Source organism: Equus caballus, chromosome 17, assembly GCF_041296265.1.
Source record: "Equus caballus isolate H_3958 breed thoroughbred chromosome 17, TB-T2T, whole genome shotgun sequence".
NCBI classification, from domain to species: Eukaryota; Metazoa; Chordata; class Mammalia; order Perissodactyla; family Equidae; genus Equus; species Equus caballus.
In genome coordinates, this window is record NC_091700.1 from 19,543,322 (window position 1) to 19,570,826 (window position 27,505).

General features: G+C 39.9%; 1 protein-coding gene across 34 annotated transcripts in view; it reads right to left on the reverse strand.

Annotated features, from left to right (window-relative positions):
- Positions 1-27,286, reverse strand: part of ZDHHC20 (zinc finger DHHC-type palmitoyltransferase 20) — a 66,870-nt gene extending 39,584 nt beyond the window's left edge. For 2 of the 34 annotated variants that reach the window (XM_070240080.1, XM_023621373.2), the window contains exons 1-3: positions 26,337-26,552; positions 5,810-5,836; positions 1,788-1,891 (exon numbers count right to left, since the gene is read on the reverse strand). In XM_070240080.1, the coding sequence (XP_070096181.1) occupies positions 1,788-1,891; positions 5,810-5,836; positions 26,337-26,454 (249 nt within the window). In that variant the 5' untranslated portion in view covers positions 26,455-26,552. Of the gene's footprint in view, positions 1-1,307; positions 1,434-1,787; positions 1,892-5,809; positions 5,837-6,570; positions 6,686-14,876; positions 15,093-15,863; positions 15,984-16,073; positions 16,251-22,178; positions 22,272-24,223; positions 24,327-26,062; positions 26,312-26,336; positions 26,570-27,265 lie in introns of those variants that run through there. The other 32 variants (XR_011427906.1, XM_070240077.1, XM_070240078.1 and 29 more) reach the window with 32 other exon arrangements.
- Positions 27,287-27,505: the final 219 nt, after the last annotated feature.

Consider the following 27,505-nt stretch of genomic DNA (forward strand, 5'->3'; position numbering starts at 1 on the left):
ATCCTTTAAAACAAAAGTGCCCAACAGAAAAAAAAAAAAGGAGCAAAAGACTGTTTGGCATTATCTACGAAGGCTGAACGTACACACAACATATGATCCAGCAGTTCTACTCCTAGCCATCCACCCACAAGAACTACGTCTATACAGGGATGTATGAATGTATATATGTTTCTATGTACACGCACTAAAATGTGCACGGCACCCCGATCGGTAACAGTCAAACTGGAAGCTACCCAAATGCCCCTGCCTATCAACTGCAGACCAGGTAAATAAACTGTTATATACCACTCCTGGATACTAAACAATAATGAGAATGAATGATCCAAAACTGTATGCAACAACACAGACAAACCTCACAAATAGATTGTTAATGAATGAAGCCAGACACACAAGCATACATACCGTATGACTCTATTCACGTGAAGTACAAAACCAGGCAAAACCAGTCGATGCTACTAGAAGGCAAGAGAATGGTTTTGCATGAAGTGGGTGATTGGAAGTGGGCAGGAGGAGGCTTACTGGATGCTGGTAATGTTCTGATTCTGGAACTGGGTTGCGGTTACTCCTGTGTGTTCGGTTTGTGAAAATTCATCAAGTGTACACTTATGATATGTATACTTTTCTGCATGTATGTTCTTCTATAAAAAAGTTAAATGGAAGTTGATATTATTTTTAAACATATGCCCTATAATTTGTGTGTCTGTGTGAGGAAGATTAGCCCTGAGCTAACATCTGCTGCCAATCCTCCTCTTTTTGCTGGGGAAGATTGGCCCTGAACTAACATCTGTGCCCATCTTCCTCTATTTTATATGTGGGACGCCTGCCACAACATGTCTTGATGAGTGGTGCACAGGTCCACACCCGGGATCTGAACTGGCAAAATCCAGGCTGCCAAAGCGGAGCACACAAACTCAACTGCTACACCGTAAAGAAGCGTATAATTTTTAATGAATTTTGATGAATTTAATGTGAAGGGAAGTAATTATATTATTATCTAATATTTGAGTGCTAACATGGGGCAGGTATTATGTTAAAAGCTTTACATGAATGAATTTCACTTATTCCTCATAAACATCTTACAGAGATAGGCACTACTGTTAGCTCCATTTTCTGATGACAAAAGCTGAGGTTCAGAGACATGGAGTGATGCGTTAGAGTGGAAAATCGAACTCAGACAATCTAACTCTAGAGAACATACTCTTAGCCATCGAGCTATACTAAATGTTAAGTGAAGGAGGAATTCAGTCAGCTATGTCAAGGCAAGAGAGACTAGTCTTACAACTTACTCCACATAAATATTCACTCACATTATTTTCCAAGTGGAACCTCCAGTTCGAAGAAACACTAGCCATATTAAGGTGTAACAAGCAATAGCCTAGACAATTTGCTTCCCACAATCAAAACACTTTTAGATGCAGCATATTTGTTCAGGCCTGAGAAAATATAAATGTTAAGAGAGTTTCTAAAAATAAACTCTACTTTCCTAACTCAATTCTGTCCCTTAAGATTTTTTACATCAATAATATAAAGTATGTCTTTAATTTAAGAAAATATAGCATGGCAGAACAATATTAGTACAGCTAAACTCTAGCACTATCATCAGTCGTCCACTGGGCTCTGTCAGTGGGCTGTGTCTGAGAATAGGCTGATGACTCACGGTCACAATGCAGAGTTACCAAGCAACTTCATGAACGGAAACAGAACAAGCGCACTGTGTAATCAAGCTCTTACAAAGGTAAACACAGGGAAAATAATCCCGTAATTTGTTACAGCGTTTGGTAATTTACCTCTTTGGAGGGGGAAGCGGGAGATGTGAAAACTGTCATCCAATAGGACCATACAAACATAACAAAGAACAGATGGAAACCCACAAGGTAAACAACGGCCTTTCCTGGTAAATAAAAACAAATAACATTTCATTGAATCCAGGTGAAAACAGGAAAAAGCATTACATTAAAACACAATATTTAGAGTCGGGAGGCTTAATGGAATAAAAGCTTTAATTAAAACGTACTGAAACCATCAACTATATAAACTCCTTTATCTGCATGATGTAACATTACAGATACGAAGAAACATTCTGTTCCTGCATTTAAGGGTTATTAGCCTGGTTTATAAGCAAGGACTGTAGTCTGAGATGAGATTTGATTTCATTAAGTTAGTGAAGATTTTTAAGTTGAACCATCTCCTTCACTCACTGTATTTCAAGCTCTTCCTAAATGTTAGATTTTAAATGACTTAAAAATTATTTAAGACAGATTCCATCACTATGAACATTAAATTCCAAGGAACTATAGACTGAAAGTAAATAAGGCAAGTTCCCATCACTGTGAAAAATGAGTACATTTGAAAAACAATTCCTGGATTGTTCAGAAAATTTATGCTAAATTTCATTCTCCTTTTCAACACAGGGTAATGAAAAGTTTTTAGCCACTTTGAATTTCTGCCGTAAAGTTTCCCAAGTGGATTAATGTAACATTCCAACATCTTTATCTTCAAATATTGATCCATTGATACAACTTCAAGCTTTTTGTTGTGTTCTGTTGTTTCTCAATTTGGAAGACGTGGGACTCATTTCCATAAGAAGCAAGAACTATCTACCAGGGGCTTCAACTCTTTTTCAGTTTGGAATGGAGCCCCACAAACCCGCTGAAGAAAACAAAGTACACACAAGCATGAAAGTCTGAAATTTTACTCATTTTTAAAAGTTCACATCAAATCTTACGTCTTTCACAAAAGCCTTCTCCATTACTTTCAGAATTCATTACCTCTTCACACTGCAATTAAAGCACTTAATTTGTTTCATTAGAGTTAGTGGCTTAATATTGATGAGCTAATACATGCAGAACACTTAGAACAGTACCCGGCACATAATCAATCTTCAATAAATACTGGCTACTATTACTATTACTGTTCAGGCATCATAATTTCTTCTTCTCAAAATTTGGTTCTTTTTGTGCATTCCATGTTTCAGTGTTTCCCAGGCTTAAGGACTGATCAAAGTTTTCACTGGTCTGCAGTGAAACGAGAAACATTAAGAATAACACAGTGCAGTTTCTATAAAGCTAACGTGTATGCAATTCGAGGTACTGTCCTTCCTTTGGTCTGAGGTTATTTTTCCTTATATTTGTGGTTGTAAAAATTTTTCATTTTAAATAAAATAACAATAAAAATTTCAGAACTCGTTGGACCCAACCTTTGCTTTTGCAATTATACTGGTCCATGCCTAGTCTAAGAGAACAGAATCCCCAGTGACAGCTGACCGATGCAGAACGCCAGGCTCAATGACTCCTCACATCACACAACTAATCAGCACAAAGTACTTCCAATTCTAGCTCCTGAAGTCTCTTTCAAAGTAAATGCCTCCTCATTATTTTCATTGCCAGTGCAACAGTTCATAAATTGTTGCTTATCTCATTTGAATTACTGCAAAAGCCAACTGGTCTCCTTGCTTCTATGCCATCTCAGCAGCCAGTGTAAAATGTGTTGCTTATAGTTTCTTCTCCCCCTTAGCTGTGAAATTCCTAGGAAATAACTCCATCTACATGTCTAATGAATGCAATCTAAAACTCTGGGACTTCCTAGTAACCATAATTGACTATGGCTACTCAAATCACCACTTCCACTTACTGAAAGCTGCTAGCAGGCATATGATGTTGACCTAAAACCCTCACAATAGTCCTATATGGGACTCTTTCAGTTTACAAATATAAAAACTAAGGCTCACAGAATTTAACACCTTGCCCAACGTCACTAGTTACCAAATGATAAAGCCAGGATTCAACTCACATCTGCTTAATAAGAATCCAAGGTTCTTTTTTTTTCACTGTCATACCCAAAATTATATTTTCTTCCACTTCTTTAACCATCATCTTAGTGGTCACATCCTACTTCAGAGCCAACATCTGACACCAAGATAAAATCTTAACTACAAGTTCCTCCTCTTTTCAAATTTGCTTTCTTTTCACTTCTACTAAAATTGACTGTCATCCTCACTGAAAATTCTGGTTCCTCAAAATCTGCATTCTCTATTACCTCAGCCCCCTTCCTGGTCTACACAACGATTCAGGACCATTCCTTCATGTTTCTTTGGAAGAGCATATGGAGCTCAGTCTCCTACTGTTACACTAACACTGAGGCCATTTACCAAGTCTGCAATGTTACCTTCTCCTAGCACACTACTTATCTTTTTGCGTGGCCCCCATATTCAGTCAAGTTTGTCAATCCTCATCTATATAGTATTGGATAGCTTTGAAATAAATGGTAACCTTGAAGTACTTTAAACTTCTTAATCATTTAGTTACTGACGACTAAGGCTAGGATGTAAAATATACTCAAAATATTTTTTAAAACATTTAATATATTTTTAGGATATTTCTGCTCTCCACAAGAACAAAAACAAAATGGTTTTTGTGTTAAAAAATCTTAATCCTGGTGGTTGGCCCCGGGGCCGAGTGGTTAAGTTTGTACACTCTGCTTCGGTGGCCTGGGGTTTTGCCGGTTCGAATCCTGGGAGCAGACATGGCGCCACTCATCAGGCCATGCTGAGGCGGCGTCCCACATAGCACAACTAGAAAGACCCACAACTAAAAATGCACAACTATGTACTGGGGGGCTTTGGGGAGAAAAATAAAAAAAATCTTAATCCTCAGTTTTAAAAAAACGGATAAAATGAATCTCTCAGTATAATGCCTGGAATATAAGTACTTGACAGATGGTAATTACCAAATTATAATGTAAAGAATAACAGAATATATTACCTTTAAATAAGTCCAAATTAATGTGACTACTATTAAGCAAACTTTTGGTCACATATATATGCTATAAACAACTGGTTAGAAGTAATAGAGAGAGTAAAAGCTTAGTTAACTAAGCAAATTAAATCAAAACTGAAAGAAAAAAACTGAACCTAGAAATCAGGTACAAGTTCTATAAGAACTTCAGAAACTCCGCTTTCTGTATCCCGCTTTCAACATACCAGAAACAGTTCTGATTGAAAGGAAGAAAAATAAGCCTACTAAGATGAGCTTGTGTTTATTCTGTTGCTGACATTAAGACTCAAAGGTAACTTGAGATATACACACTTAATGTCTAATAATTATTTCCAAAAATAAGAATAAATATTTATCATTAATTTCTAATGGTTCAACTGTTGTAGAAATTCTCTAGATTTTTGTATCTCAAATCAAATTTTTGAAATTTGATCTCAATAGACTTAAAATTTTCTTTGATCTTAGTGAAATTTTGAGCAATGATTTTTCCCTCTAGGCACTGTCTCTTTGTCTAGGCATTATAAAAACTTTAATTCCCTTTCAAAATGAACTAGTAATACAATTTACAAATTTACAGTCTGGTTATTTAATTAAATGTCTGTGACAGTAAAGTACTATTTTTAACAAATGCATAAACAACAGAACCATCAACAAAATTTAGACATGATGAAACAAAGTCCCCTCCTCAACCCTAGCTAGAACCAATATTAAAAACGTTTGAACTACTACGATAAAGAGTTCTGAAGAACACACAAGGCAGAAATACGTCCATATATATATCAAAGAAGTTTGGGCACTGGGTGCCTTACAAAATAACAACTACTTCAATTTATATAAATAAAGCAAATGAGAATATATTGAATGTAAAGGAATAAACCCAATGCTACATCTTCTTTTAAGCCTAAGTAAAACTTTAAAAATATATATTTTCTTTCTGAAAACAAAAACACATGTAGTCATCACTAAATAAAAAGCATGTGGGTTGCAATTAAGATACCATAAGTAGTCTACTTAAATTGAGACTAAGATTGCCTTACCGTTTTCTCCATTTCCAGAAAGAGTAACTAGAACAGAAGAAAAAAACAGTGAATAAATATAGTTTAAACATTTTGTACACAAATTCTATTTCAGGTTGGCTATTCATCTTAATATAATTTTCATAAAAATAAAATTTAGTTATGAAATGTAAACACTAATGCAAATTCAGAATTGTACACTCAAAAAACCCTGACACACTAAAATGCTAATTCAAATTCTTCTTTATCATTAACAGTGCAATCACATTTAAAAATCTTTTCAGACCTTAATTAATTTTAAGTGTATCAATATGGTTCCGGTTGTTATGCTTTCTTTAGCTCGTTCCTTAATGCCACCTACAGCATGAGTAGGACTCTCCTCTGTGGCACTCATACTTACTTAATTTGTCTGTGATGTACCTCCCGAACGTTTTGTCAAAGCTATACTCAAACTGTATGTTCCTAAATGCATCCAGCAGTTTCACGTGTGCTGTGTCTCCCCTAGTCCTCCTTCAAGGCCCCGTTTAAACAGCACCTCCTTTGTGGAGCTTTCCCGAGTCCCTCTTCAGGCAGAGCATCACTCCTGCCCATCACCACTCCTCACTCTGCCATCTTTAATAGACCAGCTCAGTTTCTGCAATTACTCATTGATATGTCTCTCTCACCCTACTGGACTGCACATGTGTGGAATCATGTCTTAGAGCAATAACAACCCTAAAAGTTATCATTAGCTCCAATTTACAAATAAGTAAACTAAGGCTTAAAATAATTAAATGACTTGCCTGAGATCACGGAGTTAGTAAATGTAGCATAGATAGGGTCTGAACTCAGGTCTACTTGGACTTGTATTCTCTCCTGTAGTGTCTCTCATCTTATTCATGGTTTCAGTCCCAAAGCCTGGCATACAGCAGCAATGCTTAAGAAACGTTTATTAACGCAATATCCATTTCTGACTAAAATCTCTCGACAAAAATAGGCGAACCTGGATACTTCCTTAGTAAACGAAAATATGCATGCGTGTGTGTGTGTGTGTGTGTGTATCTACTTCAATCCCTAAACCAGCATAATTTAATGAGAAAACACTATGGAAGTATTCCTGCTAAAGTAAGGAAGAAAATAAGTAAGTTCGTGATCAATATTTTTAAAAAACCCATCGTTTTAGAGAGGCATAGGGCTTCTTCTCAATCCATCTTAGGTCAGTCAGGTGGGGCCTGATGTAGTTAGACCCTGGGCTGGTCCCCCCAGCCTCACAAAACATTTCCCCTTTATGACAGTGCACACTCAAAATATAATTTTCAGGACGTGCCTTGATGTGAAATAATTGGGAAGCACTGTCCTAGCCACACAATTATAAGAGAGAAATAAATTAGTGATATAAAAATTGAAAAGAAGGCAAATGTATCACTATTTGCAGATTATATGACTATATTCCTTCATAGTCAAAGAAAACCAAATGAAAAACTACTATAAACAAGAAGTGGTAGTGTATAAAAACTGACATACAGAAATCAGGAGCTTTCCAATATACATGCAATCGCTATGTAAAGATTATAATTGAGGAAAAGTTTTATTTATAAAGCCACCTAAATAGATAAAATTCCTAGGAATAAATATAAGAATTAAGCAAGATCTACCAAAAAAGAAACATTTTAATATTTCTGAGGGACACTAATCAAATCTGAACAAGTGGAAGGGCCTATATTCCCATATAGAAAAGTCATCATTAAAATGTCAATGCTTGATTATGGTGATGATTTTACTGGCGTGTACTTATTCTCAAACTCATCAAGTTGTATACATTAAATATGTACAGTTTTTTTAATATCAATTATACCTCAATAAAGTGTTTTTCTAAATTGGAAAAAAAGAATAAAATAAAATAAAATGTCAATGCTCCCTAAGTTAATCTTATACATTTAGTGTCATCTCAATAAAAATACTTTTATTTTTTAATTAGACAGACTCCAAAGTTCATTTGTGGACAAATAAACTTGCATAAAGCGGTAGGAAAATTCTGAAAGAGAAGAATAACGAAGTAGGACTAGTGATGCCAAATACTAAAGCACATTATTTTTGAAATATTATAAACACCCAATTATTAAAATAGTTGTCTTGGCTCATGAATAAACAGATGAATGGAACAGAAAGCCCCCACATGGACTCAAATGCATATAGGAATTCAGTATACAATAAATGTGGGATTTCAATTCAGCATGAATAGAGCCAATACTGTTGGGACAAATGGGTAGCCATGAGATGCACATGACCAGAATAAATTCCACTTCTATCAAACACTAAAACGCAAAAACACAAAAACAAAAACATGTATGTACTAAATGAAAACAAAGACAAATTTAAATATATATAATTTTCGAGCAGAGTAGGTCTTTTCAGAATACAACACAAAACCTAGAAGCCATAAGAAAAGATTGATACATTTGATTACATAAAAAATAAAAATAAATGCTTGAAAAAAATCAATATAAGAAGTGAAGACTACGAACAAACTAGGGAAACATATTCACAATTCTTACTATAGACTAAGAACTAATTTCTCTAATATTAAAGAGTACTTACAAAAAATAAGATTTTTTTTAAAAACTCACTTTTTCACAGAAAATACAAACAATTCAAACATAAAAAGATGGTCAACCTCATTTATGAGAGAAATTCAAAGTAAAACTACATGAATATCTTTTTTTTTTTTTTGAGGAAGATTAGACCTGAGCTAACATCTGCTGCCACTCCTCCTCTTTTTGCTGAGGAAGACTGGCCCTGAGCTAACATCCATGCCCACCTTCCTCTACTTTATATGTGGGACGCCTACCACAGCATGGCTTGCCAAGCGGTGCATAGGTCTGCAGCCGGGATCTGAACCAGCAAACCCTGGGCCGCCAAAGCGGAATGTGTGAACTTAACCGCTGTGCCACCGGGCTGGCCCCCAAAGATACCATTTTTAATAATCATGTTGGTAAAGATCAAAAGTTGACAGCATACTGTGTTATTACACTTTTCCAAGTAGAGAATTCTGATTTAAAATTGCTAGTTTCTGGTGGTTGCTTCCTCTAATTTCCCACTAAGATATTCATCAAATTACAGGAAACAACAAAACTGTTCTACAACAAAAACAAAACTAGACAAACCAAAAATGGCCAGAATCACTTCTTCACACAGGGCTTTCCTGACCACAAGAGTGGGTTAAACAAATCTCCTTAGTATACATTCCCACAGCACCTTACGTGTTCCTTCTCCTAACACCCCTGACAGCTGTCATTACTGGTTTACAACATGTAGTTCTTCTGGATGTTTTCCTTGGAAGGAGGGGACACCACTGACTCACCGGCCCCTAGAACAATATGGCACGGAACGAGCTCTCCATATTTGGACCTGCTCTCTAACCACAGAGACAGAGGCGTGGTTAGGAATGGCAAACATGGGGCTATCTGCAGAACCTCTGCCCCACAAAGGGCTAGCCCATTTCTGAGGATCCCAATTTAATATTTTTAAAAATTCCTTTCATGATAAAGCCAGGATTACAAAAAATATTAAGCATACTAAGTGGTTACATATGACTGTTAGAGGTGTCATGAATGTCCTATTTCAATCCTATCAGTCACCATGCATAATCTAATTCACAGATAACATTAACCTAAATCTAACGTTCTCGGTGAACATGAGGACTGGCCACATGCTACTCTCCACTTAACTGCCCCTTTTCCTTGCCTGTCTCCCACTTACTGAGACTGAAAATGCCAGATATTCACTCTACCATTTCCTTCTATCTACCACGGCCACGTGATACAGTTCTTGCTAATGGGTACATCTCTGGTAAGGGAAAAGTTATAGGAAAAAAAACTTTTTCCTCCTTGACAAGTGAGAAGCATGTGAAGAGAAAGGCACATTATTGCCTTTATCCTGTTTTCGCTTTGGATGCTTATAACGTGAGGATATGCTGTGTGGGTCTACAACTGCCAACTGTGAAGCCCGAGGGGGCCAGTACGTGCTGGATAGAGGATTCTGGGTTGACAGGTATTTTCGTTTAGCTCTTTAGAAGTGTTGTTCCCCTTCCTTCAGGCCTCCACGGCTTCGGACGAAAAATTCACTATTACTCTAATTTTTCCCCTATAGTAAGACGCACTCTCCTCACTGCTTTCAAGATTCTGTCTTTGTCTTTCAGAGTTTTCAGAGGTCTGGTTGCGATGTGTCTTGGCACGGACTTCTTTAGGTGTATCCTGTTTGGAGTTCACTCAGCTTCTAGAACCTGGAGGTCTATGTCTTTCGTCAAATTTGAGAAATTTTTTTTTTTTAAAGATTTTTTTTTTTCCTGCTTTATCTCCCCAAACCCCCCCTGTACACAGTTGTATATCTTAGTTGCAGCTCCTTCTAGTTGTGGGATGTGGGACGCCGCCTCAACGTGGCCTGACGAGTGGTGCCATGTCCGCGCCCAGGATCCAAACCCTGGGCCACCGCAGCAGAGCGCGCAAATTTAACCACTCGGCCATGGAGCCAGCCCTGAAATTTGAGAAATTTTAAGCTATTATTCCTTCGAATACTTTTCAGTGATATCCTTTTCTCTGCTTCTGGGACTCTAATGACACAAACATTAGATCTTTTTTTACAGTCTCACAAGTCCCTGATGATCTATTCTTTTTTTTTTTTTTAAAGATTGGCACCTGTGCTAACAACTGTTGCCAATCTTTTGTTTTTCTCCTGCTTTTTCTCCCTGAATCCCCCCACTATATCGTTGTATATTTTAGCTGTGGGCCCTTCTAGTTGTGGCACGTGGGATGCCGCCTCAGCATGGCTTGATGAGTGGTGCCATGTCTATGCCCAGGATTTGAAATGGCGAAGCCCTGGGCCACCAAAGCGGAGGGTGTGAACTTGACCATTCAGCCACGGGGCTGGCCCCGATCTATTCATTTTTATTTTCTAGTCTATTTACTCTCTGTTGTTCACACTGGGTAATTTCTATTGTTCTATCTTCAAGTTCACTGATTCTTTCCTCTGCCCTCTCTGTTCTGCTGTTGAGCAGACTTTTTTGAGTTTTTTTATTTTGGCTATTGTATTTTTCAGTTCTAAAATTTCCATTTGGTTCTTCTCTACATCTTTAATTTCTTTGTTGACACTTTCTACCTTTCATGTTACAAATGCTCAAGAAATCATTTTTAAGATGGCTGTTTAAAAAAATCCTTGTCAGATAATTCCAACATTTGTGTCATCTTGATACCAACGCTAATATCAGTTTCTCCACATTAAACCCAGCATATATGGGGTTAAAACCAAAATACTCATTCCCTGCTTACTCCCTGGCTTCCTGGCTCCAGAATCCACTATCCTCCATGGAGACAGACACCGCCAAGGACAAGCACCTAGATTATCTCCTCCCCGCAAAGAGATACAGGCTGGTGGGGAAGCTGCTGACCAGCAAGGTCACGGGCTCCCTCCTCTCTGCAAGTGTCTCAAGGCCAAAGACAGGCTGGTGGGAAAGCTCTGACCAGGAAGGCCATATGCTCCCCCTCCCCTACGTAAAACCCCAAATAAAAACCCTTCCTTTTAGCTTTTCGGGGAGTTTGGGATTTCAGGGTTAGCTGCCCTCTCCCCTTGCTCAGCACTGTGCAAAAATAAAAGTCCTACTTTCTTTCACCACAGCTGGTGTCCAAGATTGGCTTGCTGTGCAACAGGTGAGCGAACTCACTTCAGGTTCGGTATCAATCTTGGTTTTGTAATCTAAAGTCGTGTGCCACATAATGACATTTTGGTCAATGACTTACTTAGAAAATGGCCATTAAAACCCTCTATTACTTATTTCTAGACTTCGAAGCTGGCATTCTTCTGTATAAAGCTTTGCCTCAATTGAGGATGAATCAGACTCATTCTAAAAAGGCAGCACAAAAACCCGTTTCCCTTTAATCACCATTAAACATTCCATTTTCAGAATAAGATGTTGGTATAACATTCAACTCCATTTTTAGCAAATAAATTTAGTTTTTCTCCCGAATCATTCCCATTAGCCTTTGAGCACTTCCTTGCTGTCTAGCACAAGATGTCCCAGGCCCACTTTATGTTTTCCCTCCCCCAGACCCTAAATGAACCATTTCTCCAAGGGGTATTGGTTCTTTTTAAAAGATATTCAGAAACCAAGCTTTGAGCCCTAGGGGTGCTCACAGCTCCTCAAGTTTCATCGCTCTTGGGCCCTTGGGGTTGACAGAAGTAGTATCACACATTTATATTTATATCATATTGATAGTTTCAACTCAAATAGCACTCTATAGTTTTTCTTAATTTCCCTGGCATTATATTTGTATCTCTTTGCTTTTACAATGACAATCTTAGTTCCTGATTAATTAATTTACTTATTCGGTTTATCCTAAAATATACATGAAATAGTTTAAAAACTGCATCCTATTTTAAGATTTCTTTGCAGTTTTTTAAATTTTGTTTTGGCTTTAAACTATAGCCCACTAAGCAGTACAATGTTCAAAAGTCATGTGAAATAAATTTTTTCTCTGTATAGTTACAGTAGCAACTTTATATAAAATTGAGTTCACCTGTTTCATGATTTCAAATTTTACAGCTTACTTTTTTCTGCTCTTTGTTTTAATTTTATTTTTTGGATATGTAAAAAATATAAATGCTTTAAAAGTCAAAACTATATAAAAAGGTACTCAGAAAGGCCTCGCTTTCATTCCTTATCCCCTCACCCCAGGTAATCTTTTTTTTTTTGGTGAGGAAGATTGGCCCTGAGCTAACATCTGTTGCCAATCCTCTTCTTTTTGCTTGAGGAACATTGTTGCTGAGCTAACATCTGTGCCAATCTTCTATTTTATGTGGGATGCTGCCACCGCACAGCTTGATGTGTGGTGCTAGGTCTGCGCCCTGGATCCCAACCCGTGAATCCTGGGCCACTGAAGCAGAGCCTGTGACCTTAACCACTATGCAACCAGGCCAGCCCATACGTAATCACTTTTATTAGGGTCTGTTTTATCCTTCCACTATTTCTTTTAGGAAAACAAGCAAATAAATATATCTTTCTAAGTTCTTCCCTTATATACCCTGTTCCACACCTTGCTTTTTTCACTTAACATATCCCAGAAATCACTACACATTAGTACACAGAGATAATTATTGTTTGTTTTTCAAAGCACTGCACAGGATTCCATTGTGTGGGTGTTCAGTTAGACAATCAGGCCTCTATTGATAGACATTTGGGTTGTCTCCAGCCTTCTGCTGTTGCAAACAATGTGGCAATGAATAACCTTATGCATGTGTTGTTTATTTGTGGGAGTTTATTTTCAGTGTAGATTCCTAATAGTGGGATTACTGGACCAAAAGTCAACCTGTCTGCTTTGCTCCAAATCCGTTACAGGGGTTGTACCATTTTATACTCCTACCAGCAATGCATGAGACTGCCTGTTTCTCCACAGTCTACCCACTAAAGTGTTTTCAAACTTCTGGTGTCACAGGCTAATTCACTGGGCATTTCCAAGTGAGGATAAGCATCTTTTCATATGTTTATGAGCCATTTTCACTTTTTTCTCCCGTGAACTGTTTATGTCACTTATCCATTTTTTTCCATCAGGCTTTACTCACTCCCTGGTTATAAGATCATCAGTCCATGTTTTCTTCTAGTACTTGAATGTTTTTATTTTTTACATTCAGATTTGGCCCATTTTGAAACGGCAGATACCAGGGACAGGAACACTATCAGATAAGCATGAAATATCTTGTGGTGTCAGAGATGAAGGAAGGAATAAACGATGGGGACATGTCAAAGGGACACAGACACCAAACTAAAGGGGCTTCTACTGGCCAAATCTGGGACAATTTGAGCAACAAAACAAATGACAGATTATAACCCATAAAATAAGAATCCACGTGAGTATGTGGATGTAAATGAATGAATGAATGAGTAAATGGGGAGGACGGAAAGCTCTTCCTTACAGTAGAATTCTAACTATTGAACATAGAAAAAAATCACGTAATTAGAAAAATCACCATTTGGTAACCAGCACAAAAATAACTGTTTCAAGCAAGAATCCTCAACAGATGCTAAAAAGAGTAAGTGCAAGTAATCAGGAACAGATTTACAGAGTCTCAAGGCATTTCCCCACAAAGATACTTGTCTCAAGTTGGGTTCTCTGGAATTAGGTGCCTGAGATAGAACTTGGGGTGCAAGATGTTTACTAGGGATCAACAAACATGAAAGGAAGGGGGAGGAAGCAGAACTGGGCAGAGAGTCTAACTGCAGGGCGGCCTATGAAAGCCCGGCTGACAGGCAGGCAGCTTCCGGCCCCTTCTTACGAAGGTGAGGGTGCAGCTGCCCCAGGAAGGGTGTGACCTGGGTGAGGCAAGTCATGCTGAACGAGCTGATAGCTGGAAGCTATCTGCTGACCGCACTCGCCACAACTGAGCAGCAAGCCCTGAAGGGGGATGTGTGTGGTGTCTCTGAGTCTAGGAGAACACTTTTATTAACGACAAAGAAAAACTGTACCTTTACAGAATGGAGAAAGCTGGCAAATACCACCTTAAGTAACGACCAAAGGTAACAGTCCCCAAGATACTACAATCAATGACACAGCATCACCTTTGTGGTATTCTTGCTAAAACTGTGTACCCTGAATCTAATCATGAGAAAACATCAGAGAAACCTAATTTGAGGGACATTCTACAAAAGCCTGTACTCTTCAAAAATGTCATGGTCATGAAAGACAAAGCCAAGACTGAGGACTCTCCTAGATTATCAAAGAGACCTGAAAACTAACTGCAACCTGCGATCCTGGACTAGACTGCAGAGCCAAACAAAGGATCAGTGGGACATCTGGTGAAGTGTAAGACTCATAGACTGGAGAGCAGTATTTTATCAAAGTGAATTTCCTGATTTTGATAATTGTACTCTGACTATGTAAGAGAACGTTCTCTGCTATAGACTGAATACCGTATCCCCCCAAAATTCATATGTTAAATCCTCAGGCCCAATGTGATGGTATTTGAAGGTGGGGCCTTTGAGAGGTGATTAGATTACGAGGGTGGAGCCTGCCCTACAATGGGAGAGTGCCTGCCCTATAAAAAAGACCTCAGAGATACACACCCCTCAGCATGTGATGACACTGCCAAGTTACAGCAAAGACATGGAGAGTGGAGAGAGTTCTCATACACCCACTGCTCTCTCAGTTTTAATTAGAGGCTTTGTGGTTTAAAATCTGGCGGGTTTTGCCCCCTTTATCAATCTTCTTTTTCAGGGGTTTCCCGGTTGTTCTTTCTTATTTATTTTTCCATAGGACCTTTAGGATCAACTTGTCTGGTGCTAGAAAGAAGAAAAAAACTTCATTAGGACTGGAATTCATTTTTACATTAACTTGGGAAGAACTGAAATCTTTATAATGTTGAGTTATTCTATCCATGAACGTGAAATGGGAAACGTCTTTCCATTTGTCCAAGTCAACTTTTGTGTTTTTCAAGAATGTTTTCTTCTTACAGGTCTGGCATAGCTCTTAAGTTTATTCATAAGTATTTTATTTTTTGATGTTATTGGAAATGGAGACTTCTCTTCCACCGTATTTTCAATTATTCTTTATTTTCATTATTGTGTCTATGTAGAAAGTATTGGTTTTGTTTGCTGACTTTATGCCCTGCCATTTCACTCCACTCTTTCTGCTCAGGTGCTCTGTCATTGCGGCTCCTCTCGGCTTTCCGCAGGCACCGCCCCATCGTCTGCACACAGAAGCTGCTCTCCCTCTTCCCTCCTTATGTTTTCTTCTCTTATGTTTCTAATTGTTTGCTCTTGACTCAGTGTGGTAATTGATTTTGTCAATACAATATTACAGAGCAATGGCCACAGTAATAAGCACTTACTTTGTTGTTGGTTTTAGTGGAAATCAATCAAGCATTTTGTGTGTGTGCGATTTTGTTTGAAAAGTATCCATTTATTCCTATTTTACTAAGTGTTTTCTTAAAATCAGGAATGGATGATGGATTTTTCAAATACCTTTTTGGCATCTATAGAAATAAAGTTTTTCATGCTAAATGTATTAATACGATGAATTTAATAACAGAAGTAGAAGGAATGAGCCGTCACCTCTCCTATGTACTGGTAACACCACTTTCTTCAGAGGCACAGTCCCCTCAGCGCTGACCTCCCCCTGCCGCCACCACCACTGCTGCAGCTTTGCTCCCAAAGGTCAAGAATTGTCTAAGTCTAAAAGGATTACAAACAGATGGTTCATGAAAAAAGAATTTTATGGTAAAAATATTTTAGAAAAATATTGAGTTAAACAAAATTACATACTTAGTTACAGCAGGGCTTCTTAAAACTGATAACAGGCAAATCGGCACCGTGATATTCAAGACAGGCGGTACTAGATGACGACCAAACGCACCTGACCACGTCCATTCCCGTATCTTTGACTCCCAGGGTCACGTACAGTACATGCAACACTCTAAGCACTCAACATTTGTTAAATACCTAAATTAACAGAGATGTTTGTAAGGTCAGGAGAACATCTGTATTCAAAATTAACTGTGAGTTATCTACTGTGTGGATATGGGGACTGCAGCTGTACAATCAATTCACTAATTCAACAAGTATCCACTGTGTACACATTACGCAGGACCTGCTTCAGGTTCTGGAAACAAGCAGTGAACATACTACTGAGGAGAGAAACACAAATAACCACATGTCAAATAGTAATAAGCGCTGTGAAGAACAACAAAGCAGGCTGAGGAGAAAGTGAAAGAGGAAGTACTGGTTTTCTATGGGGTAGCCAGGAAACCTTTCATAGGTGAAGATGTGAACCGAAATCTTGATGAAGTGAGAGCCAGCCATATGGAAACCTGGGAGGCAAGCCTCCCGGGGGAAGGAGCAGGTGGGACCATGGATGGCCGGATCAATGACAAGCAAGGAGGCCTGTATGGCTGAAGCACAATGAGCCGAGGAAGAGGCGGTCAGAAGTAACAGTGGCCAGAGCATTTAGGGCTTTACAGACTACAGAGAGAACTCTGGATTTCATCATGAGCCAAGTGGAAACCCTGGAGGGTGCAGAGCAGAGGCGCTAACAATCTTGACTTGGGTTTTAAAAGATTCACTCTGGCTTTTTGGAGGGTGGAAGGAGAATACAATGTTAGAAGGCTACTGCATAACTATGACCTCTACCCCTTCTTTTTCAATACTTACAGAAAGTATACCCGTTACCCATAGAAAAATGGGAATGACAGAGTATCAGAAAGAAAAAAAGTCAGTATAACCTCACACAAGTGACATACACTATTAACACTATGGTGTGCAGCATTCTCTCCTTCAGCTGCTCCCGGTGTCCCTTCCACACAGTTAGCTTAAACTGCCCTAAAGACTTCACATTGAATAAGTTCAAGTTTGTTTTTATACGTTGTTCAATTAGTACGTTAATAAAAATTACTCCTTCTATGATTCCAACTGGGTGGACCAAAGCTCCTATTAGTAAATACAATGGGCAAAAGAACATACAGAACAAAAGTGTTTTAAAAACAGAATTTTTAAAAATCTTTATCATCAAGATTTATGGATCTCTTAGAAATCTCTTCTCCATAAAACCATACTCACCATTATTTGTGAGCTACTATTTCATTTATTTCAGTGTAGGTGCCCACTTGCTCAAGAAGATATACCACATATTTCAGCAATACCTAAACCTGGCAGCTTCTATGCTCACAGGAGTAGTGTTACATGTTAGTCTTCTTAAAGCCCCACGTGATGATGATGTGGGGGGCTCCTTCCCTTAGCAATATACTCTCCCACCCACACACTCCTGACACTACCAGCAGCTCACAGCAAAATAGGCACATGTTTTTGCAATATAATCTTCAAATACAGCCAATTAAGAAAAGAACATATTTAGAAAATCTGTGTGAGAATGTGCTCCTTCACTCAAGACTGTGGAGGTGGGGGCAGAGGGGACGACGATAATACAACTCTAAGAATTAAAACAAACAACTTCCCACCAAAAAAGGGAAGGCAAGAAAATATATGCCAGTGACTGTTTAAATCTTCTCCCTACCCCGAGTAACATGTGAAAGCCTAGTCTGCTAAGAACTTCACCTTATTTTGCAAGACAGGTTTTATCCCACTTTAAGCCCATTTTATAGCATAAGGACAAGTTCAGAGAGGTTAAATAATTTACTAAGATCACTCAACAAGTGTTAAAGTATAACAAGAAGGCAAGCGTGGCAGCTGCAGATCACACAAAAGGAGGGGGGAAGTAAGCATGTCAGAAGTACTGTGGGGAGGAGGCCACGGTGAGGACTTCCGGCGTCCCACTAACAAGCCAGCCAGCCAGCCAGGGTTTTCAGAAGAGGAGTGACAAATCGGGTATTAATTTTAATGGGATGATTCTGTCTGCTTCATGGAGAAGAGACAGGGTCCAGGGTGAAGATGGTGGCGGCATGAGGACGGGAGACAAGATACAAGGGTACTACAACAATATAGGTGATAATGTAGCTTAACAAACCACCCAAAAGTTAGTGACTTTAAACAACCAGCATTTACTATCTCCCACAATTGGGTGGGTCAGCAGTTCGGGCGACGATCAGCTGGGCTGTTTTTCTATCAGGGGCAGTCAACTGGCAGCTCAACTGGGGCAGGACCATCTGGGATGGCCTCACTCACACATCAGGGGCTTTGGTGTTTAGCTCATCTTGGCTGGGCCTCTTTCTCCATATGGTCTAGCCTGGACTCCCTTACATTGGCAGCCAGAACATTACAAGAGAGTTAAAGGAGAAGATGCATGCTGTCCTGAGGCCTAGGCTCCAGATTTCACACATCACTTCCACCACATTCTATTGGTTAAAGCAAGTATAAGGCTAGCCCAGATTCACTAGGGAGGTTGGGGGGGCGGTAAACAGACTCCACCTGTTGATGGGAAGAGGTACAAATTATTGTGGCCATGTTTTTCAATCTACTGCATAAGACAGAGATCATGGCGGCTTGAATGAACACAGTAGCCGCGGTGGCTGTGAGAAGAAGCCGGATTTGGGCACATTTAATGACAGGATCTGCTGATTAATCGGATGCGGAATGACTTTTCAACCAAGGAACTGGAAGGATGAACTGTCGTTTACTGAGCTAGAGTAGGAGCAGGAGGTACGGGGTTGGGGGAACTCAAGAGTTTTGTTTTGGACAGGTTAAGTCTAAGAATCTGAGATGCCTATCAGGTATCTGAGCAGAGATGTCAAGTAGACAGATACTAGAGTCTGGAACTGAGCATGCTACGTCGTCTTTGCCACCAAGTGGAAGCGGCCAGACGAGAAGGAAAGTTTTATTTGCATGACTAGGGCATAACGTTTTTCTTGCAAATAGTCTGACCTGGTTCCTGAGATGTCCCGCACCTTTTCCTTCCACATTTCTCGTCTTATAAGAAAGCAGTGAAGGCCCAAAGAAATTTCAGTTTATGGGGAAGAAAATATAAAAGCTCTTTTTGTTCATTTCGGTGTTTTTGGATATGTATTTTTAGAACTCTCACACCAGTTTGGTTTCCTCCATCAACAGAAAACAATATCAGAGCAGATTAACTCACTAGCAGTCATAAAAAAAATTATTCTCTAAAAAAAGAAAAAAAAGAAGGTTGGGATAATTGTAGAATGCAAATAAAGAGGTTTGCAGGGCACTATAGCTTTCAAAAGGCAAGTTATATAGAAAATTACTACACTTTAGCTCTAAAAAGAGATAATAACAAAATTAATAAAAAGGTTTTTAAAAATATTCTAATTCAGGGGCTGGCTCCGTGGCCGAGTGGTTAAGTCTGTGCGCTCGGCTGCAGGCGGCCCAGTGTTTCGTTGGTTCGAATCCTGGGCACGGGCACGGGCATGGCACTGCTCATTGAACCACGCTGGGGCGGCGTCCCACGTGCTACAGCTAGAGGGACCCACAACGAAGAATATACAACTGTGTACTGGGGGGCTTTGGGGAGAAAAAGGAAAAAATAAAATCTTTAAAAAAAAAATATTCTAATTCACATCTTAACTTTTCCTATAATTACGTCAACCATTGTGGATGAGATTTAGGGAGCTAGATTTTTTTTTAAGAATATCAGCATAATTTCAAACAGTCATTGTTTCATAACCCAAAACCAAGACTGCAGAACCAATAAGCAATATGTAGCCTTTAACCCCAAAGACTTGAAATATAAGATTGATAATTTAATTAGTATTGTTATTGTGGATGTTTGTTCTAACACATTCAAACATGACTCAAATGAGTTTGTAAGAGCATGATTCTATTCAATTCAAGACACAGTGATTCAAAGTCTACTAGTAACTAGACTCTCTGGTGGTTACAAAGATGAATAGGACCCCATCACACTACAAACCTTGTAAGCAGGGTTTTTCAAATACTTAAATATGATACAATAAAGGGCATACTTTTATATTCTAATTCAACACACAAATGATTTGTAGAGGCTTACTAGAAATATACCCTTAAAACTATAAATATATTTTAAAAACAGAAAAATACAAATTAGAATGTAAAGTAGAGAATGAGGGGAGAAATAGCGATACATGCTACAAAACAGACGGACCTCAAAAACATGTAAAAGACACCGGGCACACAAGACCACCTACTGCACGACTCCAGTTACCTGAGCCGTCCAGAAAAACACGCCGAGACAGAGGGCAGGTCAGCAGCTGCCCCGGGCTGGGGGTGGGAACAGGAACTGACCATAAATGGGCATGAGGGATCTGAATGAAGTGAGAGCAATTTTCTAAAAACGAATGGTTATGATGACTGTACAACTTGGTAAGTTTACTAAAACTCACTGCATTGTACATCTCAAATGACTGAATTTTATGCTATGTAAATTATACCTGGATAATCTTAAAAAAACAGGCAAAATAAAAACTTTTACAGACATACAACAGCTGAAATAATTCATCACCAATTGACTAGTATTACAATAAATGTTAAAAGGAAGCCCTCAGGCAGAAAAAAATGACACCAGATTGAAATACAGATACATAAAAAAGAATAAAGAGTACCAGAAATGGTAACTACATGGGTAAATATTTAAGCTTTTTTTTTATTATTTAAATCTTTTAAAAAGATAACTGTTTAAACAAAATAACAGCAATATAGTGTTAATTCTATAACATATAAAATGCATGACAACAACAGCAAAAAGGCTGGGAGGGAAGAAATGGAAGAATGCTTTTATAAGGGACTAACTGTAAAGTGATACATTGCTTGAAGGTAGATTATGATAAGTTAAAGATGTATGGTATAAACACTAAAGCAATCACTAAAATAACTGAGTTACAGGTAACAAGCCAACAAAGGAAAGAGAACAGAATCATAAAAAATAATTCAAAATTTAAAAATCATTTAAAAATTGATTAATTCAAAAGAAGGCAAAAGAAGGAGGAAAGGTGAACAAAGAACAGATAGGACATATTAAAAAATAGCAAATGATAAGACAAACTTAACCATATCAATACGCTCATTAAATGTAAATGGTCAAAACACCCCGATTCAAAGGCAGAGATTGTACAGCATGGAGACTGTAGTTAATACCGTATTGTGTATCTGAAAGTTGCTAAGAGAGAAAATCTTCAAAGTTCTCATCACAAGGAAAAAAAATTTCTAAGTACGTGTGGTGACAGATGCTAATTAGACTTACTGTGGTGAGCGTTTTGCTATATATATATATGTATATATAAATATAATCATTATGTTGTGCACCTGAAACTAACATAATGTTATATGTCAATTATATCTCAAAAAAAAAAGCAAAAAGGCAGAGATTTTTCAGATTGGATTAAAAAAGCAAGACCCAACTATATGATGCTTACAGGAAACACATTTTAAATATAAAGACCCAAAGGGGCCGGCCCGGTGGCGCAGCGGTTAAATGCACACATTCTGCTTCGGTGGCCTGGGGTTCGCCGGTTCGGATCCCGGGTGTGGACATGGCATTGACTGGCAAGCCATGCTGTGGTAGGTGTCCCACGTATAAAGAAGAGGAAGGTAGGCACGGATTTTAGCTCAGGGCCAGTCTTCCTCAGCAAAGACGAGGATTGGTAGTAGTTAACTCAGGGCTAATCTTACCCCCCCAAAATAAATAAATAAAATGAAATAAATAAATAAATACAAAGACCCAAACAGGTTACGGTAAAAGCAGAAAGACAGAGCCTACTAACACTACTCAAAAGAAAGATTTGTGGACATGTTAATATCTGCCAAAGTAGATTTCAAAGCAAACAATATCACCAGGGATAAGAAAATCATTTCATAACAATAAAGGGTCAGTTCAACAAAAGGACGCAACAATCTCAAACATTTTCTGTACCTAATTACAGAGCTGCCAAGTACACGAAGCAAAAACAGAACTACAAGGAGAAAAACACAAATTCACAATGATAGTCATACCTCTGTCAATAATTAATTGATGGAATAAACAGAAAATCAGCAAGAACACAGAAGACAAACAACACTATCAACCAATTGCCTTAACTGACATATATGGAACATTATGACATAATAGAATACTCAACAACAAACAGCAAAATACACTGCTAAACAGAGAATGCATTTTTATCAAATGCACAGGGAACACTTCCAAAACAGACCACATTCTGGGCCATAGAAAAGCATGAATACATTTTAAAGGACTCAAGTCATACAAGGTATGTTCTCTAACCACACGGAGTTATATTTGAAATCAGTAACAAAAATATATCTAGAGAATCCCCAAGTAACTGTAATCTAAGTAGCATACTTCTAAAATAATCCATTGGTCAAAGAGGAAGTCAAAAGTGAAATTACAAGATAATTTAAATTAAATGAAAATCAAAATACAACATATCAAAGCTGATGGGAAGTGAATAAAGCAGTATTTAGGGGTAAATTTATAGGACTAAACTAAGACAGGGCTCAAATCAATGACTTCAGTTTCCACATTACAAAACTAGAAAAAGAGCAAATTAAACCCAAAGTAAAAGAAAGGAAATAATAAATATCAGATAAGAAATCAATGAAATAGAGAACAGAAACACAATAGAGAAAAGTCAATGAAATCAAAACCTGTGTTCTTCTGAAATCAATAAAACCCACTGGAAACAACTGTGTCAAAATGGTGTACTCCATGTTGATGTTTAAGCTATTTATCTTGTCTCATTCTAAATTTAAAGAAATACGAAGGAGACACAAGAAAGTATTAGATATATAGACTCAGAGGTCACAGCTCTACTCTGCACACATCTCTCTGAAAAAAGATAAACGGCATCTGCATCCTTGGAGAAACCACTGAGCTCTTCCAAGCAACCGTCTTCTCAGAAGTAAAATAAAGGGACTGAATTAGATCATCTGTGAAGTCTCTTTAAGCTCCAAGATCCTCTACACGCCAAATACAAGGTATGCATCTTCCACTAACAGCTACAAACGACCAGAACAACACCTTCTGAAGAAATCCTGGGAGCCTGAATTAGCACTTTCCTCAAAAATAACCACCTTGACCAAAGCAGAAAAGCTGGTCAATCCACCCATAACTAAGTTCATATGTTTAAATATCAGCCTTGGAGGAAAACTGAAGGAGAACTTCAGTTTAATTTAAAATCAAGGACCAATATTACTAATTCCTTCATCATGACTTCTCTGCTTATCACCCCTGCGAGACGGCCATCTTACATGCATTACTTCCTACTGAGTCAATTTTGTCCTCAGTATTACTCCTTCCAGTAACAGGAGTTACTGATTATAAATGAGTGCGTGTGTGTGTGTGTGTGTGTGTGTGTGTGTGTGTAATTACAAAATTAGGAAGCTATGAGGCTGGGATGCAATGAGGGCCTCTCGCACAACTTCTTTGTTCAAATGTCCAACTGCAGACCAGGCACTTGTATTGTCTGAGATATTTAGGAACCTTCTGCTGCTACCTTTTAGGAGAAAATTATCTTATGCAAATAGATCACAGATAAGACTAGAATCTTCACTGAGTGTCCAGATCTGGATAATCAAGTAGACTAGCCCTGAAGAGTAGTAATCTTGGCTCTGGAGCCAAACCACCTGAATTCCAATTCTGATTATGCCATTTACTAGTTGTATGACCTTGGACAAAATACCTAACTTTATGGAGATTATTATGAAATAAATTAGCACGTGAAGATATAAATATTATCACCCTCTCTCAGATACTTTAAGAATACCAGAAGCTAAGAAAATTCTATGAAAATTATTAAAACAGCACTTTAAGTAAAACCCACACTTTACTCAATTTAAAGATCCTATAAGGTTATATATCAATACATTTCAATGGCAGGGTTTGTGCTTACAAAAACATAAACAAACATAAGTATTTTAAAGAACAGTTTCAATATGACAGTAAACGAGTTTTTACACTCCACCATGTAGTCCAATGACACTGCAGATCTCTAAACTCAGATAACTTTGAGGTATTAAATGCAGGCCCTATATAATACCTTTCACCATTGAATATTTTAAAATTCTGTCAAGCACTGGCCTTAGTTGTTGCAGAATGTTTTAACAAAATCCTTGGGTATAACCTCTAAAGGATGGGCCTATAGCCTAACTTCAGTGATCTCCAAAAAAGGCAACCAGGTAACTCCGCCCACCCCCCATTATGGACCAAACAATTACGGTCCTGTGACCCTCATGGCTCACTACGTCATCAGCACAGTGGAAAGATGGAGGTAACATTCTAATAGCCAAAATAATTGTGTTACCTAACCAAAGGACCTATTTGCTCAGAGTCCTATTTCCTACATCTGTGCCCACAGATATTGAGAGGGTGATGAAATGTGCCCTCTGTCCCCACTAGCACACAGCATTTCTCAATTCATGTTCATTTCCTTTTCTTAATGTTTGATGTCACATTTTGATATTTTTGACAAAAACCACCTACAAGTCAAATGTGCAATTTCAGCATAAATGCACATTCTTAGTGTTCCTCCAGAAGCTTTACTTCAAAATCAGTATGGAATTAGAAAAGGGCGAGAATAACCTTCTCACGAGATCAAATAAGATTACTAAAACTTTGGGAATTAATGCCCATTTCAGAGTAATTAAGATAAAATATCATGACAAGCTGATGACAATCCTATGATCACTATGACTTTCTAGAAGTAGCCTCAAGAAATACCTAAATCTAGTTAATTTTAATTGATTCAAACAACATTTTTGCCAAACATTTTGGTATGCAAAAGGACGAGACTGAACAATAATATTCAGCAGATTAATGCTATTACTATTTGGAAATGTATTCCAAAACTAATTTATTCTGGGCCTCCAGGCAGGGATAATTTTCTTCAAAATTAAATGTTCTACAGGTACAAAATAATTTTCTTAAAGGTGGATATTTTCACTTAAAAACCTACCCTCAAAGCTTCCGAGCCAAAGCGTTCTCTTCCATATGCAGAACTCGGTTTTAACCAAGTAGTTATTGGAGAGATCTACAAACCCAGAGCCACGACTTAAGTCTTGACTCTGCCACTCGCAAGTAGAGCGGACGGCACACCCTCTCTCACCCAATCAGTATCTACAGGCGTCCCTCGGTATCCGCGCGAGGACTGGCTAAGACTCCCCAGAGACCCCGAAATCCGCGGATGCTCGAGCTCCTTGGTGGGCTCTCGGCGTCCGCGGGTTCCGCACCCACCAAGCGTGTATACTATTTACGATGCGTGGTTGGTTGAATCCGCCGATGCGGGGCCCGCAGATACAAAGGGCGGACTACACGTAATGTGCCTTTTTTTAAAAGTATATATAATAGCAGTTCTTTAGGTAACCGTGGCCTCAGTCTGCAGACTAAGACCAGATCACTTTGGGATACCAAGGGATTGCTTTTGCAAACACCACTCACCATTTGGCCCTAAGTTTTCACGAAGAATTGATATAAGGAGCAGACACACAGAACAACTCGGAGAAGGCCAATGTAAGTCGAAAACAGCTGCACAGTCAAAGCCTCTGAACAATTAACTTAGAGCGAGCAATCGATAGCACACAAACAGCAGCAGCCCTCAGTGTTCTGGCTGATAATTTCCTTCCATCTTAACGACCACCTATTCACACCAGTATCTTAAATTCCTGGAGCGTACTGCAGCCTTACTTCTCCTTTCCAGGGAACCAGGTGAGAAACTGGGCACTAAGCGCTAACGAGGGAAATGGCAGTAACGAAAATAAGGCCTGCACCCTGAGGATGAAAGAAACATCCACCTCCATAATCAACAGCCAAGAAAAGGATAATCGGGCTGTACATCGTCTCAAGCGTTCTTTGTCTCACAACAACATTTTGTGTAACTTACTGGGTTGGGCCTTGAACTAAATGAACTTGAAAGTGGGTCGAGCACCAACACATACCCAAGGCGGGCGCCCGCCCGGGTCCCCGGCGCGGCAGGCCGCGCGCTCCCCCGGCCCCGGCGGACGAGCCGGCTACCAGGACGGGCTTTCCTCAGCTCCAAACGGCGACGGAAGGAGGGCCGCGCCGCGCGTCTCCGAGCTCCCCGGCGCTCCGCGGGGACGGCCTCCAGCGCCGCCGCCGCCGGGCCCAGGGCGGCTCCCGCGCGCGCCCGTACTCACCCACGCACAGCTCCACCACGTACGCGTAGTAGGACCAGGCGACCACGAAGGCGATGAAGAGCACCGGCACCCAGCCCACCGTGCGCTGGCAGCAGCGCCAGAACGTCCACGGCGCCATGTTCCGCCGCCCCCCGCAGCACCCCGCGCCCCGCGGCCGCGCCGCCGGCGGCTCCTCGCCCGGGCGCCCCGCCTCCGGGGCCTGGCCCGCCGGAGCCAGGGGCGGAGGCTCCCCCGCGCCGCCCCCCGCCGCACCGCCCCCCGCCGCGCCCCGCATCCCGCCCCGCCCCCCGGCCGGCCGGCCGCAGCCGGAGCCGTGCCGTTGGGGGCGGGGCCTCCCGGCGCAGGAGGCGGGGCCCGGGCGCAGGGCGGGGCCGGCGGGGGGCGCGCGCGGGCCGCGGGCTGAGGACCCGGGGAGGGACGGCGGGCCGCGTGGCCGCGGGGGCCTCAGCCGAAAGCGCTCCCGGCTGGTTGAGGGGACAGGGATGCCCTTCGCGGCTCGAGGCTCAAGGCGGGAGGCTCGTGGCAGGGGTTCCTCGGCTGCTTCGCGGGCCCCCGCGTTCTGAACTTGCTCCCCGGGGCTCCGTCGGCCCCTGACTAGTTGAGGCTCATTCTCAAGTAGGACGACACCCTGCCCCACTCAGGGTGCGGGCGAGGAGCGCGTATTGCTATAAGGCTCCTCCAGTGATCCCGATGTGCTTGTCTAATTAAGGACCCCTGTGTTTTGGAATAATTTGCTCTGTGTTTCAGGTGGAACCGCTCCGTTTCTCGAAGATAGAACCAGTAGATGCCTGTGATTAGGATGGAAGCCATGTCGAGGCCGTCAGTTTGATTTGAAACCCAAATTTAAGATTGAGTTGTGAGAAGGGGAGCAACAGCCCTCTCTCTCCCTGCCCCTCAAATGACTCCTGAGATTTCGAGAATTTACTTACAACTGAAGAATCTTGCTAAACAGTGCCCGTAGTCATAGTAGAATCTAGAAGCACCACTGTGAAGACGTCATAGCTCACAAGACATCACAAGGTCAAGAGCATGAAGTAGAAGTAATTCCAAACCACATTTCCTGTTGCTGCCGGGTCTGTTCTGGTTAGACTAAGATTTTCATAAGCTCCTACTCACTACCGTCTGCATAAAGCAGACTTCCCCCTTTTCTAGTGTGATATAAAGGGAGT